The sequence below is a fragment of the Sturnus vulgaris genome, chromosome 4 (assembly GCF_052056855.1).
Source record: "Sturnus vulgaris isolate bStuVul1 chromosome 4, bStuVul1.hap1, whole genome shotgun sequence".
In the NCBI taxonomy this organism is placed as follows: domain Eukaryota; kingdom Metazoa; phylum Chordata; class Aves; order Passeriformes; family Sturnidae; genus Sturnus; species Sturnus vulgaris.
In genome coordinates this window covers 50,004,734-50,023,090 of record NC_142246.1, presented here as the reverse complement: position 1 = coordinate 50,023,090, position 18,357 = coordinate 50,004,734, and the positions used below count along the sequence as shown (strand labels likewise).

General features: G+C 39.2%; 2 protein-coding genes across 3 annotated transcripts in view; one reads left to right on the top strand and one right to left on the bottom strand.

Annotated features, from left to right (window-relative positions):
* LOC148224016 (uncharacterized) overlaps positions 1 to 18,357 on the bottom strand; it is a 57,736-nt gene that overhangs the window by 12,096 nt on the left and 27,283 nt on the right. The window lies entirely within an intron of this gene.
* Positions 1 to 18,357, top strand: part of BANK1 (B cell scaffold protein with ankyrin repeats 1) — a 123,424-nt gene that overhangs the window by 80,750 nt on the left and 24,317 nt on the right. For both annotated transcript variants that reach the window (XR_015803325.1, XM_014875240.2), the window contains exon 8: positions 17,991 to 18,087. Coding sequence is in view for 1 of the 2 variants with exons in the window: in XM_014875240.2 (XP_014730726.2) it covers positions 17,991 to 18,087 (97 nt within the window). In the remaining variant the exon portion in view is untranslated. The remainder of the gene's footprint in view (positions 1 to 17,990; positions 18,088 to 18,357) is intronic.

Sequence of the window (18,357 nt, the reverse complement as noted above, 5' to 3'; positions counted from 1 at the left end):
GTTTGCTTCAGTGGGTGTTGGGGCATGGCTTGTGTACTTCTCTCTATATGTAGGAAGTTGCCTCCCTGTGTTTATACCACTGCTCTTTTTGTTGGTCAAGGAAGGCCTGCTGCTACCTTTTATTCTGTGTGCACAGAATTGTTCTGCATCAAACTCAGTACATCAGTATGGCTCCTGTGCTGCTCACTAGAGCTCCTACAGGATTTTCTTATTTCTGGTGCTCTTTCTCAAGGGTCACAGCAGCTATGTCCAGATACTCTCAATAGTTTTTTACATTTTGACCCCCACGAAAGAAACAAAAAGCTTGTCTTCAGCTTGGCCTGCTAAGTGTGAAGGACTAGAGATGGCTGTGCTGCTCCACTGATGTTTAAGGAATTACTATATTTTTGAAGTATTGCTTGTAACACAGGAAGCATTTACTTTCAGCCACGGATGCCACAAGTGGTGTCATAAATATCCTGTATGTGTACAAAGAAAGCTCTCTTTTCATATGAAGAGCATGGACTATCTAGCTTGCCAGATTTGAGGTTTGAGGGCTATCTTCTCTTAAGACTGCCTGAAGAGAAGGCATAATATTCTGATTATTATGTTGAAAAGCAACACAGCTTGGTTTGAATGTTATTTTTTCTTGCTTTATGAATTGCTTTCTCTTTTTAGTGGTTCTCCTTTTTGTCTCTCTGTTTATTTTTTCTCTGGTTTTGGTGGATATTTCTATTTTTCTGGTAAATCTTTGGTTTGGGATTTTTTTTATTTTTTTTTCCCCTCATTTTCTTTTTCCATTTTTTTCCTTCTTTCTTTTTTTTCCTTTTTTGAAAATGCCTGCTGCATATTAACTCCTGTGCTTAAAACATTGCAAGAATTGATAACAGTGACAGCTTTACTACTGAATATAGAAGAGAATTAGGTTTTATTGAAATATTTTTACCTTGTAATTCATTGAAAGCCTGTTCATATACACTCCACAGAGACTTTTCTGTGACTCGAGTCTTCCACAAGATGTGATGACACAGATGAACTTCTGTAATTACAGTGCATTAATACGTTCTGTCTGTTATTTTGGGGTATGCACAGTATTTCAGGTTGTGATACCTATATTCACATGGCTTAATTGGAGAGAAAACTACAATGAAAAACAAAATGTCTCTGAGAGACTGACACCCTTGCTAGGTGCTTTGTGAAACAAAAGGTTTACACGAAGAATTTCTCTGGCCACTTTTTCTGTGCTGGCTATATAGGACATTGCCTTAAAATCTACTGGGCTGGGTAAAGGATACTCTGGTATATTGATTAGATAAGAGACCTTCAAGGCATTAAACATGAGACAGCTCATTCCCTAAAATTTCTTTCTGTTGATCTTAATAGGTTTCTTCTAGTTATTTGCCTCCACTTTAGTTCAATGGGTGCGTAGCTTGGATGTGAGTTTTGGGATACACAATCCTGCATTGAGAACTGGGAGGACAAATTATTTGTTTAAACTTCTCAAGATGTTTGAAGGCAAAAGAGCCTCTCCCCAAACCTTTTTTGTGCCAATATTTGGAGTTTTACTGAGCTTTAGTTTATTCTTCTTTTTTCTTACCTTTTCAAAAGCAATTTGGACGTTGCATATTTTTTGTAAACTGTACATCTTGAACATTGACAGTGTTTTATTATATAAGGCAATTAAAAAGCTAAACTGGTGAAGAAGGAAGATTTAAATGCCCTGACTAGTTCAACAGCTGAACATCTAGAGCATAATGAAGTAAAATATAAAAATGTAAATAAAAGCTGTCCCTAAAGCTTCTAAAGTGTGTATTTCACTGAATCAGGCTGAAGAGTCATAGTTACTATTTCAATGTGAAGACATGGGTCATTATGAAGAGCCATCATATTTCCTTAAATAATCTCTTCAGGTAATGTTTCCTTTTTGTCTCAGATGAGTCTTTTGTGTTAACTGGCGAATTCCTTGGTATACTACAATGTAAAAGCAGTCTTAAGTACTAAAACTTCCTCTCCTAGAAACATCAATGCCTTGTTACATTCATCTATTAAGATTTTAATAGAGTCAGTAAATAACCATCCTGAGTTTCTGCAGTGGAGGACTGCTGAATTATAAAAACCTCGGTTCAGTCTCTTTTGTTGGATCATTTGTTGGTAGACACTGCGTTTGGTGGCATGTGTTCATCTGTTCTCTCATTCTTCCCTTAAACATTTTATTGCTTCTTCTGTTCACTCACATCACAGACAAACCTAGATCACAGAGGACTACATTGTTTCCAAAACTGTGCAGGAGAGAGGTATTATTTTATTATTTTTTTCCAACTTTGCCTTCTCTAATGGAAAAGGAAAATTATGTGAGATGTATGTCCCTTGGGCTATAGACCTGTTCTATGATTTGCTTTTTTCAGTATGCTGGCAGGTTATGAGTCATGTACAGATCTTGGGAAGAACTTCACAAGCAAGAGAATTGGCTTGTATGTCAGTGCTTTTCTCCTTTCTTCCAGATATGCCAAATTACTGTCATTATTAGTGAAATGGCTTTTAGTAAAGTGTCAAAATTTAACTTACTCTTTTGGTATTTCCATTGCATTCATCATACAAGCACTTGTATGACTGCAGAATCTCCTGTTCTGAAGGGAAGAATCCCATTTGAATTGATAGTGAAAAAATTATTAAATAACTGGGGTGTGCTCAGTGCTTGTGAGCTTGTCTTCCTTTATTTACCTAAACTCTCCTACAATACAAGAAACATAAGTGCAATAGTCTCAACCACCCCAGGGTAAGAATTGTGAACAAATTGCCCATGGAGCACTGAACTGCAGGTGTGACCAAGGGTCAAAGCCCCAACTCTTCTGTACTGATAATCTCTCTTCCTGGGTGGGTTTTGCTGCTCGCTGGTTCAGCGTGAGTTAGCCAGGGCCTGGTGCTCCACAGTGCAGCAAGTCAGTGAATTCATGACTCAGGCCCAAGGTCCTTGTTTATCTCTCTATCTGTACCTCTCTCTTCTATCAGTCTGTCCAGACTGCCTTGCTGCTGAAGTACAGACAGCCTGGAAATTGCAAGTTTCATGTTAATCTCTGATGTGACTTCCTATTTTTAGGAACGTTTTGGTATTTTTAACCAGTTTGTTAAAGCAAGACATTTGGTCTTTGGTATCTCTCTTGCCTCTTTGGTCTCAAAACAAAGGAAAAAAAAATTACTATTTTTTTTTATTCTTGAGTTCCTCAGCACTCATCAATGCAACAATTCAACCAGTACTCTGAGAATACAAACTTTTACAAACTACAAGCATTTTAGGCAGGAATGGAAATCCCAATATGAAATACACTTGGGTCTTGCTGGTTTTCATATTCTTTAAACTGTAATTCCCCTGCAACAGCATTGTCTCTTCTTTATGGTTTCACTAAAGCTCTTGAATTTCAAATATTATTGAATTTTAAGGTTTCCTATTCACCCTGCTCACTCATTCCTTCTTAACCAGCAAAGTTCTCTCAATGGTCCACAATTGCCTGCTGTGACAATAACCTCTCTTCAGCATTAGAGATTATTTTTAAATTAATCCACAATAAATCCAATTTCTAAACATCCTGCAGCATGAATTTACACATACTGTGAGTTTGTTCAGTGAAACGTGAATATCCAAGACTTACCCATCACAGGAATTGCAGGACAGAGTTTAGATGTCTTATTGAATTTCCACAAAAGAGAATTTATACTCTAACGGAGAAACAAAAAGATAAGGCAGGGCACTAAGCAGTCAGTTGAAAAACAATACCAGAGTGCTGTGGGCAGCAGGTAATAAATAAATGCCATCTCTATCTTTTTTATTGCTTTTTTTTAATTCCTGCTTGCCAGAGTAACCACATTTAATAGGAGGTCAGTTGTGACAAGTAACCTTCAAGTGATAGTTGATAGCAGTAGTCCGTTTGTAACTTTTTTTCCTTCACAGATCCATATTCATAGGTGCATGGTATAGATCTTTAGATTCAGACATTCTTCCTACACTGTTATACATATTTAGAAAAAAAAAATAGATGGTAGAGCTTTGTGTAAAATATCACAGTCCCTTTGAGGCTGACACACATTTTACTACATACGAAGATCTGCCCCAGGAGTGTTGCCCAGCATGCACAAGCAGCAGAGTGTGCACAGCATGACTGGCAGAGGCCTCAGGAGAAAGGATAAAATGGGACTCCTTTTGTAACTGGCTGCTGCTCTTCTTCCATCTGCTGCTTGGGTCCTTTCAGCTCCCGAGTTCTTGTGAAGCTACCCAGTCTTTACACTCAATAGCTACTTTCTGTCTGGTGCTGGGGGCAGAGTAAATGAAGGGGAAATTACTGTGTGTCCTATTAGGAAAAAAACCCAGAAATTCTCTTTAAAAATGGAAGTGAAAAGGTAGAATCCAATTGCTTAATAGTATCTCCAATACCTCAGCTTGCTTAAATTGCTTTTCTGTTATATAGTGTGGTATTATTGATAGTAGTGGCTACAAGGTGTCTGAAAGAGAGAAGAAAGCAGGAAAAAAAACCTGCTCCACTAATGCATTACATCCCAGGTTCATTAGCATCTCGTTTTACTCTAATGCAGCAGATGTGTCTGCATAATGCAGAGCTTGGCCCACTGCTGTAAATGATAAACCTCAGTAACTACACTTCTGGATCCTGACTCTGAATTAGAAACATGTAATGGACTGAGCAGGTAATTGCAGTAGATGAACATTGCTCATATTAAATAAGAACATGATGCTGTAGGAAGCCCCACATTGAGTGTCAAATGTAGGGTGCTTTGCCCTTTTTCTCTCGTGCTTTAGTCTTTTTTCCATCTTGGCTTTTTTTGTCATTTGTTCCTTCTTAATTGTCTTGAGAACTGAAAATACTCACTGAGAAGGTAATACCTGAGATCTGTATTCATGTCAAGTTATAATCTTGTAGCAGCTGCCATTAAAATGACTGTCAAATGCAGTTTTAGTGAGGTGTGCTTGCTAAGCATTTCCCAATACTGATGTTACTAGCACAGAAGCAGGCTGATTACTCCAGTTTGATTGGCTCCTAAATTGAGAAGAAAAACTGCTACTTACTTTTTTGAACAGAAATTACATACATCAGAAATTACATAGTTGTCTTTATGTCTCTCTTGTAGTAGAAGTAGGTCTCAGTGTATGTCATACCATCAAAAGTGATTTTTATGGCTTTTAGCAGGTACTCATTTATCTTCTTCAAGCAGCCACTAGTTGTATTTGAGTCATCAGTCAGGGAATATATTGCTTTCGGATTTATGCAAAACACTTATATTTGTTTAGCCCTTCCTCAGGTGACACAGATTTTGTGATATATAGCACACAATTCAGTACATTGTGTTGTTCAACCCGTATTTGTTAATGTAAAATTCTGAGATGATACAATGCTGAATATGTTAATTTATCTGCTTTGGGGGAATTACATGGAAAGCAGTTACAGTTGAAATCAGGCTGTGGTGAAGATGGAAGGAAGGTAGCAACCATAGGTCAGGTAGGATGGTCTTGTCTAGGGGCAAAGACCCCATACCACAGCAGGTTTCACAAGTGTGTATGATCCCAGGTACAAATCCTATAGAGCTACTCTCAGACTCTGAAAGAACAGGTGACTGCTCACTGTTAGTTTGTTACTGTTCAGTAATCAAACAAAGCTAAGACAACTTAGTATTTTCCTTAAGATATGGAAGCATTTCAGAGAGAAATACCATATAAAATTAAAACAAATAAACCTCTCTTTATTTCAGTAGCATCTTCTGTTAAGTCACGTTTCATGTTGTATAATTTTTTGCTCAAACATCAAGATTTTCTCTTCATAGCCAACAAGATGGTTAGGGAAAGGGAGCGCTTCTCCTATGAGGAAAGACTTGAGAATTGGGATTGTTCAGCCTGGAAAAGAGAAGGCTTTGAGGTGACCTGGTTGTGGCTTGCCAGTGCTTGAAGGGAGCCTACAAGAAAGACAGAGAGCTTTTTTACAAGATCATGTAGGGACAGGACAAGGGGGAATGCCTTCAAACTGAAACAGGATAGGATAGGATTAGATTAGATATTAGGAACAAATTCATTACTGTGAGGGTGGTGAGACTGGAACAGGCTGCCCAGAAAAGTTGTGGATGCCCCATCCTTGGAAGTGTTCAAGGCAGGTTGAATGGGGCTCTGAGCAACCTGATCTAAGAAAAGGGGTCCCTTCCCACAGCAAGAGGGATGATCTTCAAAGTGTCTTTCAACCCCATCTATTCTGTGATTCTACAATGGAAATACTCAGGTGAAACACAAGGTAACTTTATATTACATAACAGATTATTGAAAAGAATTTTATTTTGCTGACTTGCAAGTACTTTTGTTAGACTTTTTAGAAGAAGCTTGGCATTCTTTGTCTCTACTGCTACCTTCTGTCCTCTGTTTTGGAGTCTGGATTGTCAGAGGGCTTGTAGAAGCCAGGAAGATGAACTTCATATTGCTTGTGTGCTGTATGCAAAATGGACACAAATTAGATTGGATTTCTGTCTCTTTTAGCTGTTTTCTGTAAATGCAGGGTGTATTTCTGAGACAATGGATACAGTTTGAAAGTAGTAAATATACAGCTATCAAATAAATTTCAGCTGTCTCTGAAATATGTGAAATCAGCAAAGCACCTTAAAAGGAGATTGTCTGAACACAGTAGTGTAGAGGTCACTGACCAAATGCATAGATTGTCTTTTTGGGAGAGAGAGAAGAACTTTCACTTAAATTGTTGTCCAGAGTTCTCAAAGTAGTTGACTGGCTGTTACCCTCACACTTGCTTACAGAATGAAAAAATTATCATCTATTTTAGGAAAAAAGGAGATAAACTCTCAGGCAGAACCTGTTGTCTCATTTCCTTTCTTTAACTACAGTATCACCATCCTTCAGTTCATAAATTGCAAGGTGTACCTGAACTGAAACAATAATGCAAAATGGCTGGAGTACCATTGGGAAATTTATAGTAGTTGAATCTGAAAGCAAATACATGCACCGTGTTTAGATCCATTTAGAGTAAAGCAAAAATAAGAGAAGGATCTTACTTGGACTTGAAGACTAAATTCTGCAGAGGCTAATTATTTATCTGATTGTAATTTACATGATACCTGTTTGAGAGGAAAAAAGGTTTACTTTTGTTTACGTTCCTTATGTTTGCTTTTTACATTTTTCCTGCTTTTTTTAATTATAAAGTGCCTGATATTACCACATGCTGTAGCAGTGTTTTCCCACAGAAGTCCTTCACTAGATAATTTTTGCTGGTTTTGTCTAAAGCCTGTGTTTGTAATAGACATAGTTGAATGCAGTAAAGGTAAAAACTGCTATTTCAACTGCTTTTCTCATTCTTTAACTTAGCTATTGTTTAGGAATGCAAAGATTTGCAGAACCTGAATAAAAACCCATATCTGAAAACTCTGACTTGTTAGCACATGCATGTGGAACATATTCTAGAAATACCATGGTATTTCAGATTTAGATACTTTATCCTATTCCCCTTTAATTCAATATATTTTTAACGCTACCTAGATAGAGCAAAACTCCTGCTAGTTTCTGTAAAAGAAAAATTTCTGAGTGTTTGCCAAGATTCAGAGCAGAAGAGCAGAATCTCAGAAGTCACCAGAGAACTTAGAAATTTCTGTTACTTGAGTTCAAATGGCAATACTGTGATTCTCAGCATCTAAAATGTAGTTCTCCTGCAAAATATAGCAGCTGCTTACATGTTAGGGTAGCACTCTGCAGGGCAGAAAATGAGAAGTGATGGTGTGTTGATACTGGAGAGCCTGAGACCAGTGATAAATCATAAATGTTCTGCCAGGAGCATCTATGCAACTTAAGAGTCCAGCCCATGGCATCCTTGTCAGTAATCTGGAGCACAGGGCTTTGAAACGAACAGTACTGAATGTTCTTTTCCTCAGCCAGACCATGTTCTCCTCTTTACATGAAAAGGAGCTGAAAGTTGCCTGGGCTGTTGCCACATTCCGTGCATTTACTTAATGCCTTCTGCATCCTCTTCCTTTCCTTCCAGATAGTCACTGATTCTTTCAGGAGCCTAAACCCTTGCTAAATGCCATTTTTTTTACTCTTCTTACTTAAACAGAGTAAAAAAAAATGCTTACTTAATTTACTCACCTACTTACTTACTTAGTTGTTCTTTTGTGCTAATCTTAAGCCTTCCACAAGTGTTGCTCTTCCACTTGCCCATTACCCTTTCAGGTATGTTTCTTTCTAGCTGTTACTTAGTCTGCAGTATTTGAAACATTTCACATTCCTGGATGATATTGTCCAAAACATAATTATGCTTTACAGAGGTAAAATTCCTCCCTGCTTATATAATTTGCTAAGAGAATCAAAGAGATTTTCAGAGCCAATGCATTTTTCTTGTTTTGGATTTTGGATAAAAAAACAGCTTTCATATGTGCCATCTAGGATGGGGGGAAAAAAGCAGAAATAAACAGGTATCTAAAATTGTTATATTTTGTACAACATGTACAAAATGTAAATGTAAAATGTAAAATTCTGTTTTATTTCCTGTCAGTCACTCACATAATTAATCTTCAACCTCCTTTTCCACTTCCAGGGACCTGAGCATGTGTGAACTCTGCTGCAGCTGAGAGTATATCAGTGCTACTGCTGGTTCCACAGGCAGTGCTCGCCAGCAGAAAATTGCCACTAGAAATTAGTATTTTAATGAACTGATCTCAGATGTAAAGCAAAATCTCCCAGGCATTAAAAAAATAAGTGGAGGGAAAATTAGTAACTGTGAAGTTCAGCAGAAAGATGGTCAGCAGGTACTGGCTTGGCAAATGAGTGGAGCTGGTTCGGGTTTTGGTCCCACAAGCTGCCACAGCTCTTAGGGACAGGACCTAGTGGGACTTAGAAGTGTTAGGTTTGTGGTTGGACTTGATGATCTTGGAGATCTTTTCCAACCTAAATGATTCTGTGATTGTCTTTCTGCTGCGGCTGGATCTGCTAGGAGAGTGGTAATTTAGTAACTATACTGAGAGTTCAAACAGTGTAATCACAGGCATTAAGTGGAAGAGAAGCTCTCTGGAGAATGGTTATTGCTTTGCCCAGGAAAAAAAAATCAGAAAAGCAAGAAAAAATTCTTACCCTGCTAGATTGAAAAATTAACCTGTATGAGAGATGGGAGTGCTTTTGTGGAGTTTGCAATGATTACACAGCCTGTCAAACAGCAGAGGATATTTTGTTCAGCAGATTCAGTACTCTACAAGATTTGAAAGTCTTTCAAAAAATTGTGTGGGTGTGTGAAAAGTGAAGTAACAAGAATTGTCATTAAAGGAGAGATGAGCTAAAATGAGTCTGAGGAGAAATTTTAATTTTTAAATGTTCAGAAGAAAAATCCCTTGATTCTCAGTAGCTACATTAAAGAACAGCATAAATACACAGAAGAGAGAAAGTGAGCAAAAATTCTTCAAATGGAGACTGCAGCAATTTGATTTTAAAAAGCATATTTTTGTACATACCAGTAAATTTATTTGTGTGATTAGAAGTCTCCTTTTTTTCTCTTGCAGTAAATGTTCCTCTCTCACAGCCATAGTCATGAAGGTTGTATAATAGTAAGTGAACAGTTATCAAAACACCAAGCCTTTACTTACTCTGGGTCTTTTTTGTATTTTTTTCTCAGTGGATGTGAATTCCTACGCAGAGAGGGCTTTTTTTTTCCCCAGAAACTCAGTGAAAAGCAGGAGTTTAAAAAGTTACAGAAAGTATGCTATGATTTGATAGACAAGCATACAAAGTAAGTGTGAAATTGCACAAAATAAGTTGCAAGAAGGGATCAGTTCAGGAATGCTGGCTGATGTGCAGTACAGTAGATCTGCTTGTAATGAAGTTAAAGCAGACATGCTAATAAAATGGTTTAATAAGGGAGCCCAGAAGGAAATTATTTAAGATCACAATAGATAATTTCAAATGAAACAATTCCTTTTTGCTGTTATTAAAATTTGTGAACCCAAAGTTGGGTATTCATTGATGTTTTAATTTGTTTAGTTTCTAAATATAGTACAAATCATTTGTTTCAGTCATACATCTGCTCCAGACTGATCACAAAATCATTAGATTTAGTAGTGGAGCATGTTATTTCTCATTTGTTCTATGTAATCTATCATTGGTAGTTATGTACATTTTATGTACCTTTAGCATAGTGGAATGGGAACTCTAGCATTTTGTTAATCTTCCGGTATTGCAGAAAGCATGGTAGTAGTTGAGACTTCTCACAGATTTTATGCTGAGGGAATTTTACAAATGACTATGAATGTCACAGTATTATTTTTGCTATCATTCTGTGTCCTTGATTGGTTTTGTACCTTATTTAGTATGTGGTTTTTATGTTCTAATTTGTTAGGATTAGGGTAATCAGCACATAAGTATACTTGTCCATCAGATCATGTGAAACTCCTGATTTGAATTAACATGAAAAAAAAGTAGGAAGTGTTGGGTTAAATTGAAACCCATACAGATAAATGAAGCAATTATGCACACACCTATGACCCCAAAAAAGAAATCTGGGAATGATAATGCTGCAGTTTTACACAGCAGGAACGTGCTTTTGAAGGATTCAAAAATTTTGTGTCCCTGTTAGGTAGAAACAGAAGGGAATTTTAAAGATCATCTAGTCCACCCCACCAATATTTTCCACTAGATTATGTTGCTTAAAGCCCTCTCCATCCTGACCTTAAACACTTAAAACTGTTGGGAGTTAAAGGCCTAGTGTAAGGATGTATGTCAAAGGCAAAAGGGGATAGGGGTCGTATATATTTAAGATTCAAAAACACTGCAGTGTTTATTATCTCCAGATATCTAATAAAAAGCCACATGGTGTAAGCAGCTGTGTGAAGAAGGCATGCTGCGTTTGCAATGAATTATGATTGCCTGCTCCTCTGAGAAGTCATTCTGAGTAGCAGATCAGTCACTGCCTTTTGTTCCTAGAATGAGCAGCTTTATTCAGAAACAGTTACTGATGTTAAATACCTGTTCTCTTTGTGATCTAACTTGCGTGGCACACAGTTTTAAGTCAGCTGGCTAATGGGTGTTAGTGACACTGTGAGTTGTGACATCTGGTATTGATACTGCGAGGCCTCAATAAGGCACAGTAAACTGAAGGGAAATTGTGGGAAATGTAACACTGAAAGGCATCAGTGAGAAAAGTCCCAGGGACTTCTAATGCCCTCACACTTTTCCTGTAAACAAGTAAGGAAGGGTCTTCTAAATAATTTCTGGGAGTTGGATGTGCTGATCTCTCTGGCTCAGCAATGCTGCATGTGCAGCTCCTGGGCACAGCCTGAGATGTGCCAGGTGTGGTGTGGAGCTGGGGCTCTGTGTGCTCACCTGTGGTGAAACAGAGCAAAGCTGAGGGCTGAGCTGGCTGCAGGGTGGGGTACACAGAGCTGGCTCAGGAAGGGCAGGCTGCATTGCACACCAGATTGCTTTGACACATGGGGAGCACGCAGACAGCAGCAGCAGTTCTGGCTGGAAGGATAATATATGCTGTTCTTGGCTTTTTCTAAGACAAGTCTTGCTTAGGTCAGGAGGGCGAGTTCAAGTGTTTCAATGGCTGGATTCAGCCCCTGGGCTGTGCAGCCCACACTGCTTTAAACTGCTGTCTGTTTCAGTATTGTGTGGCAGAACATGTGCAGGAAAGCTTCTTTCCACCACTGTTCTTCCCACCTGCCTGGCTTCACAACCAAGTTGGTTTTTGTCTTGGATTGTAACACTATATTGAATGTTTCGTTGCCCTTATGCTTTAAGGTTTTCTCATGTTTTTTTGCAAGCCTGAGTTATCAAGCAAATTTACAGGGTAGTAAAGGTGTTTGACATTAATAAAGCTGATGAACAACAATGTTGGAGCCTGTCCTCATGCATGCAGTCAGTTTTATGAAGTTCACATTTTCAGTCATTTCTCCAGGTGCTCATACAGGATCCTGGGAAAAATGAGTCATAAATACTTAAACATTTCCAGTACTTTGATGAATATTTTATATTGTAGAATGTGTGAATATTAGTAATTAATGCAGACTTGAGAGTTAGAAAAAATTTTATAACCAGAAGAGCTGGTCACTAGGCTCAGGGATGCAGTTGGAACGGAATGGAAAGTGTTTGCCAAATTGCCTGCTTGCATTTCATGAAGAATTGAGAGTGCAAATGGAAAATATTTCCTACAGTATACTAGTTCTCAGCTCTGCATTCTGGAAAGCTCAGGCAGGGCAGTGATAATGGGCATAGTGAAGGCTACACCACAATGAGGATGAGAGAAAAGGAGCAAAAACTGTGAAGATAGATGCCAAATGGAAATATATCCCTTTTGCTTCAGTTGCTGCACCGAGAATCTCAGCAGACAGTGCTGGCAGGTCTGAGGAGTGGTACAAGCAAATAACCTGGGGCTGGGGGAAATAAAATCCAAGTACTGTGTTTCAGTCCTGTCTCTCTGAAAGCAAGAACATTAGAAAGCAAATCTGGTACGCCTATGACAAAGAAATGGAGGAAACATCCAGCTGATGAAGACAGTTTCTTCTGTCTTGAGGCCCTGAAATGACTTAGCATATTTACATCCCATTTTCTTCCATGCTTAAATTCACTCCCAGTGGGAGGACATTTTCAGTGTGTTTGTGTAGGCTTTTGCCAAGATCCAGGTCACCAGCATCTGCCTGGAAAGGAACACAGCAGGAGACATCATCCAACAAGTTTTTAAGTGCATTGATAAGGTTTTGACATTTTAAGTGAAGGAAATGGCTAGAGGGCTCTTTTCTGTGTAAACAATGAAGAGGAAATCACTGAAGTTGTCCAGACAAGCTAACCTTGGTGAGAGCAATCTAAGATATGTTATTGTATCTAGTTTCAATGACAGGAATGAAAAATAACAACATAATAGCAGCATATTATTTTTACAAAAAGTATATCCAAATGCATACTTACCTCACTGTGAAGGAAAGGTTGAAAGAGTAGCAAGAGAACAACCCCAAGTAGGAGAAGGAAATCCACAGGAAGTAGAAGCTATATGAGGTTACTAGGGTCAAGATAGAATTGTAGCATAGACACTTAAGAATACTGTGAGAAAGACCAAGGCATAAAATGAAATGGAGCTAACAAGAAATCAGAAGTAATAAGAAATGTTTTTATAAGGGTATTTTTCAACAATTCATTGTGAAAATGGAAAGGCTTATTAATTGTTGTCATCGTGGTTCTAGTACTATTCAGTACCCTATTAGCAATTTAAATTATAGAAAGATTTTTCAAAAACCTTCTAAGTCCATGATCCAGTATAGTGATTTATAAGTGAGCACACTCTTAATATAGTTACATGAAATTTTGAAGTGTTTGCAGTTCACATCAACTTCTAGAGTTTCAAAGCTGTTGATGTTACTTTTCAGAAAGGACTGTTTGCTTCCTTGAGATGTGTATTGAAAAGAAAAAAATAAATAAAAAGTGCTGAAAGAAAACGTGTAAATGAGACCATGTCCTCTTAGTTTTCTTCTCTAATGATATTTAGAGAAAATACTTATTTTCTTTAGGATGCCCTGACTCCAAAGACATAGACATCCATATACCTGCTTAGTTGGTATAAGATACTTCTCAAAGCAGTGCTTGAATCTGGGCTCCACATGCTGTTGCAACCTTTCTAGCAAGCCCATATGGACTGTGGTAGCTTTAACCAGCATTTGACAACTTGTTTCTCAAAATCGCAGGAGGACCAGGGCTCATGATCAGCAGAGGGAGAGGGCAGCTGCTGGAATCTTTCAGGCTGGTGCCACCTCAAGGAAGTCACATGGTAAAAATTGGTGTTTCCTGGTGATAAACACAGGTTTAACTGCAGGTCACTGGCAGTGACTGGCAATGTTATCTTGTTGCTTAATAGTCAGAAGAGGATGCCTAAAACTGTGCCTGTAAGACAGCTGTGGCTTGGTTGTCCTCTGCTCTGAAATGCTCAGCTACAGAGTAGTGGGAGACAGACAAATGAGCAGCACGTCTCTTGGCAGAACTGCAAACTTTGAATGTTGGGAGTGGGATAAGAAGGAGCGTTGTGGTGACATGTTATAAACAAATCAGGTAACCAGATTTGCCTCAGCCTTGGAAGAACAGGCCTTAGTGTGACTGGAGGGTATTTTTGGGATGTCTACCTGCAAGCCTGAATTCTATCCAACAGGCAGCTGGAAATGCCCTAGAATCCAGAAGATCAAATTGCCCTACACAAATCAGAAGTTCTTACTTTGTTTCTAGAAATACAAGTTATGGATATATTTTAGATATATCCATTTGTATCTTATACATAAAGACTAATGTGAGTTGTGCTTGATGTATTTACATGTGAGTAACTGTTTATAAATGAAGTGCTGATGTCCAGATGCTTCTCACTCTTGCCATAACTTGATACAACATCAATGTTGGGTTAGATTCTTCTGAATTCTTTACTGTTTCACTCCTCACTATACAATAGGGTAAATGTACCTCATTTCAGTGGTGTCAGCCATTGCCAGCATGCATGACTCTGTCTCAGTTTAACAAGGAGAAAATCTTTCAAAAATGTGCCTTAGAAAGATGGCTCTTCAGAAAAGCATTGTAAAAAATGCTGACAAGATGGTTATAATAATTTTCTTAATGAATTCCTGAGTAAGGTACTGAGATAAATCAGTTCAGGCTTTGTATAAGAGGAACAGCTTTGAAGCTATTAAAAAACTTCACCTTTTTGAAAGTCAGTTAATCAAGACAGTTAAAATACATAAGTGAAAGAAAATTAGGTATATACATTTTTGATGTTGAGAGGTGGCATTTAATCTTAGTACTTGAAACAATTTCAGTCTCTCAGAGGGCTTTCAATGCATGCCAGCATTCCTGTTGCATCCTGAGGTAAGGAAATTATTTTGCTAACTCAAAAATTAGTTTTGAACATTCAGAGCCCTTTTCCATAGCCTGTTGTGAGCAGTTTTGTAATGAGAGCAACAACTTTTTTTTTCTTTTTTTCTTTTTTTTTTCTAATGGTGGTTTCCAATTTTCCAATTAAGCTAGTTCTTCCTCTTCCTTTGGAAGGTGGCTTGACAACCATAAGAAATCTCTAGAGTAAATCAAAGATCCATTTTCAGCCAAACAGGCTCAAATGACTTGGAAGTTTAGCTATGCTATACATTCAGGTTACATGACCTAGCCCATATAGAAGACACTTCAGACTTAAAAAGCAGTAGGCATTCATTCAGGGCATCATGGCAAGGTTTGCAAGCTGAGCCATGGCATTATTCCAATTTAGTTATGTTGCTTTGCATTCTTGAATAAGGACACTTTCCACTGCCTTTGGGGACACTGCACAATTTTCAGCTGCACGGTGTCAACATGCCCAGTGTCAGAGGAGACTTCTGTCAATAATTTATTCATTATACAGAATTTTTTTCTAGTGTAAACATATTTAGTTAAAGACTGTTTCCATCTGTTCAGCTTTTTTGTGTCTCAGAGGTCCAGGAGACTTTTAGAAAGTGTAGTCAGGGACTAAACTTCTGAATTGCATCTGAATTCCCTACGACTCAGCACTATCAGTGGAGCAGCTATAAATTTGCAGGACAGATGACTTTCAGTCTTCTGAAACATGCAAATTTCACCTTGAAAGAATTTCCTGGGTGTGGTACTCCAGTGTCATAGCAGAAGAACTTAATATATCTAGAGCTCTCCGTGCTTGATTGCTTCTACACACATTTTCTCTTCACAGGAAACAAATCAAAGTCCTTTTTTACTCCCACAATGTATGCTTGCATTTAGCACATGCAAGCCTAAATCTTTTGAAAATAAATACTCTGAAAAGCCCTAACTTTGGGGTTTTTGAGAGGTATCCTGTTCCTATGAAGCATAAAGGAACTACATAAATAAGAGGGAAGTTCAAGAAAAACAAGATTCTCTTTCTGATGCACACATTATATGGACACAGGAGGCAGAGACGAATCCTCTGTTGTTGGGGGTGACTATATCTGTGTAAAAATCCAGGTGTGTTTCTAAAGCAGCAAAGCAAGCCAGGGAGGCACCTGTTGCACAGTTCGGTGGTTGCGGTGTCTTCAGACTGGTATTCAGGAGATGGCTATATAAAACAGCAGCAGGGAAGAAGGCATTCTCGTTTCCCTAGAAAAAAACTGCTATTTCTCAAAATATTTTCCTCTTTCATGCAGTGAGAACTCTGTTCCTGGGCAGTGACTGTGGGTGCAGGAGGCAGCAGGATACTTGGAACAAAGTTCTTGATAGTCCAGCATGAGCTCCTGAGAATCATTTTCTGTACCATGCAGAAAGGTGTAACTGCTTATCAGTTCTTCCTTTTGACTTCACTCTCCACTATTCTACTTGTAATTGATCTTGCAGTCTGGATGATTGTTGGGGGTTGGATTGCTCCCCTTTTCTTTCTGTGGAATTCCTCCCATTGTTATGCTAAGTAGTTGTGGCTACACCTTGAAACGACAGATAATGTTCCCTCGTAGGGGGGTGGGTGGAGGGGGGGGGTGGAACCGGAAAAGGAAAGGTGGGACGGGGGTCTGGAGCGGGGGACTCTCTCTCGCTTGGCTCGTGGAGTGGGAGAACAGCCCGGGGCTCCGCTCTGGCATCTCCCCTGCCATCCCAGCACTGAGATCCACGCTCCCTGCCTTTGGACATCGCTCTGCTGCTCTCCCATCTCACCCTACTATCTCCGGACACCCTGCTGAGCACCACGACTGACACCATGAAGGGAGTCACTTTCCCATCCCCTCTCACTCCTGGGCCGCTGCCGCCATCACTCCAGCCCCTCTTCAACTGTGCGGGACCTGCCCTGCCCCCACAGCACCGGTAACTGAGTGCAGGGAGACGGCCTGCGGCCAAAAGGGACTGGAGCGGAGCTAGACTGTTCTGTTCTGTTGCCAATTTTTATACCTGTTGTTGTTTTCTGCCTTGTTAGATACCAGTAAAGAACTGTTATTCTTATCCCCATATCTCCTGCCTGAAGGCGTCTGAATTGGACCTAAAATAATTAAAAGGGAGGGGGGTTGCACTCTGCATCGCAGAAAAGGGGCGCTTGCCTTTCCTTAGACCATACCTGTCTTTCAAACCGAGACAATGATATATGGACCCTGCTGTTTCCCTACCTACTTTGGGGTTGTTGTATTCAAATCCCTGGAGTTAACATTTTGTGATTCAAAACTCCTGATGAATTATTGAGGGTTCCTGTAGAGGATAGTTTCGTATCACACTTACATAAGAACCAAGGTTCTGCTGGGTTTCTTTAAGAAAACTGACACTTTTTGAAATTCCAGTTGTTTCTGAAAATCAGCAATTAACAAATGTGTGTTTTATATTCTTGATAGCAGAACTGTCTGTAGTTGTGTTACAGGTTTGCTTTTCACTGGTGAGCAGAAGTTTGCACCTCTTCAGCTTGAGGAAATACACTGAGAATGCTTTAGAGAGCCGATTGTTCTGACCCTCCTTGGGTTAATTTTGCATAGCACTGTGCGAACAGCTTTCTAGAGGAACACAACATCACTCTGCCACATTTGGTCACTGAGGCAGAACACCAAACATGCTTTGCAATCCCATTTCTGGTTTTTCAGCACACACGTGGCTTTTGGTACAAACCACTGTTTGTAACGAGCTCCCCAGAGATTTCTTGCACCCTTGAGCTCTTCGAAGGGTCATGCCCTATGGACTTCATGTTATTCTCTTGCTGATCTTTCTCTTAATCTTTGACTGCTTCACAGTTGGGAACAGAGTTGGGAACTGTCTAGACAGCCCAGCAAAGTGCTAGGGACAGGTCAATGAGCTTAAATCCTTGCTGTGCAAACTTGGTGTTTGGTGTCAGAACATTGTGTCATTTCACTGTATCCAAAAATACACAGTCCTTTTGCCTGCAGTGTGTATACCACTATACAGCTGCAAATGCATGATGTTTCTGTCTTCACTTTCCTCCTAGCAGAGTGCTGTCTATTATATCAGCAGCAAAATGTGAAGGCAGGAGATGATGCTACTAAAACAAATACTCTGTTTTTCTTTCTAGAATTATGCAGCAAGTGATTTCACTAATTGCAAGGAGGAAGTGGAAGACAGCCACACCTATGAGCCTATGTTAGGCTCAAAAACTCCACCAGCCATGGGTAAGTCATGTTAACATGACAGCTTTGTTGGTACTGATCAAATGAAGGTATCATGTGCTGTATCAAGTGAATGAGTTCATGGGCAGAGATGGCAAGTTATTCTAACACTTTCAATTTCCACCTTACTGCAACTTCCAGGGAGGGCAGAGGTTCTAAAATGAGAAGGCAGTTGATGGATTCAGTTGGGATAATAAAGTTTTTTGCTCAGTAAGAGGGACCTCAGTGCAACCACCCCTCCTTTTAAACTCTGGAAATTTGTGATCTCCCCTC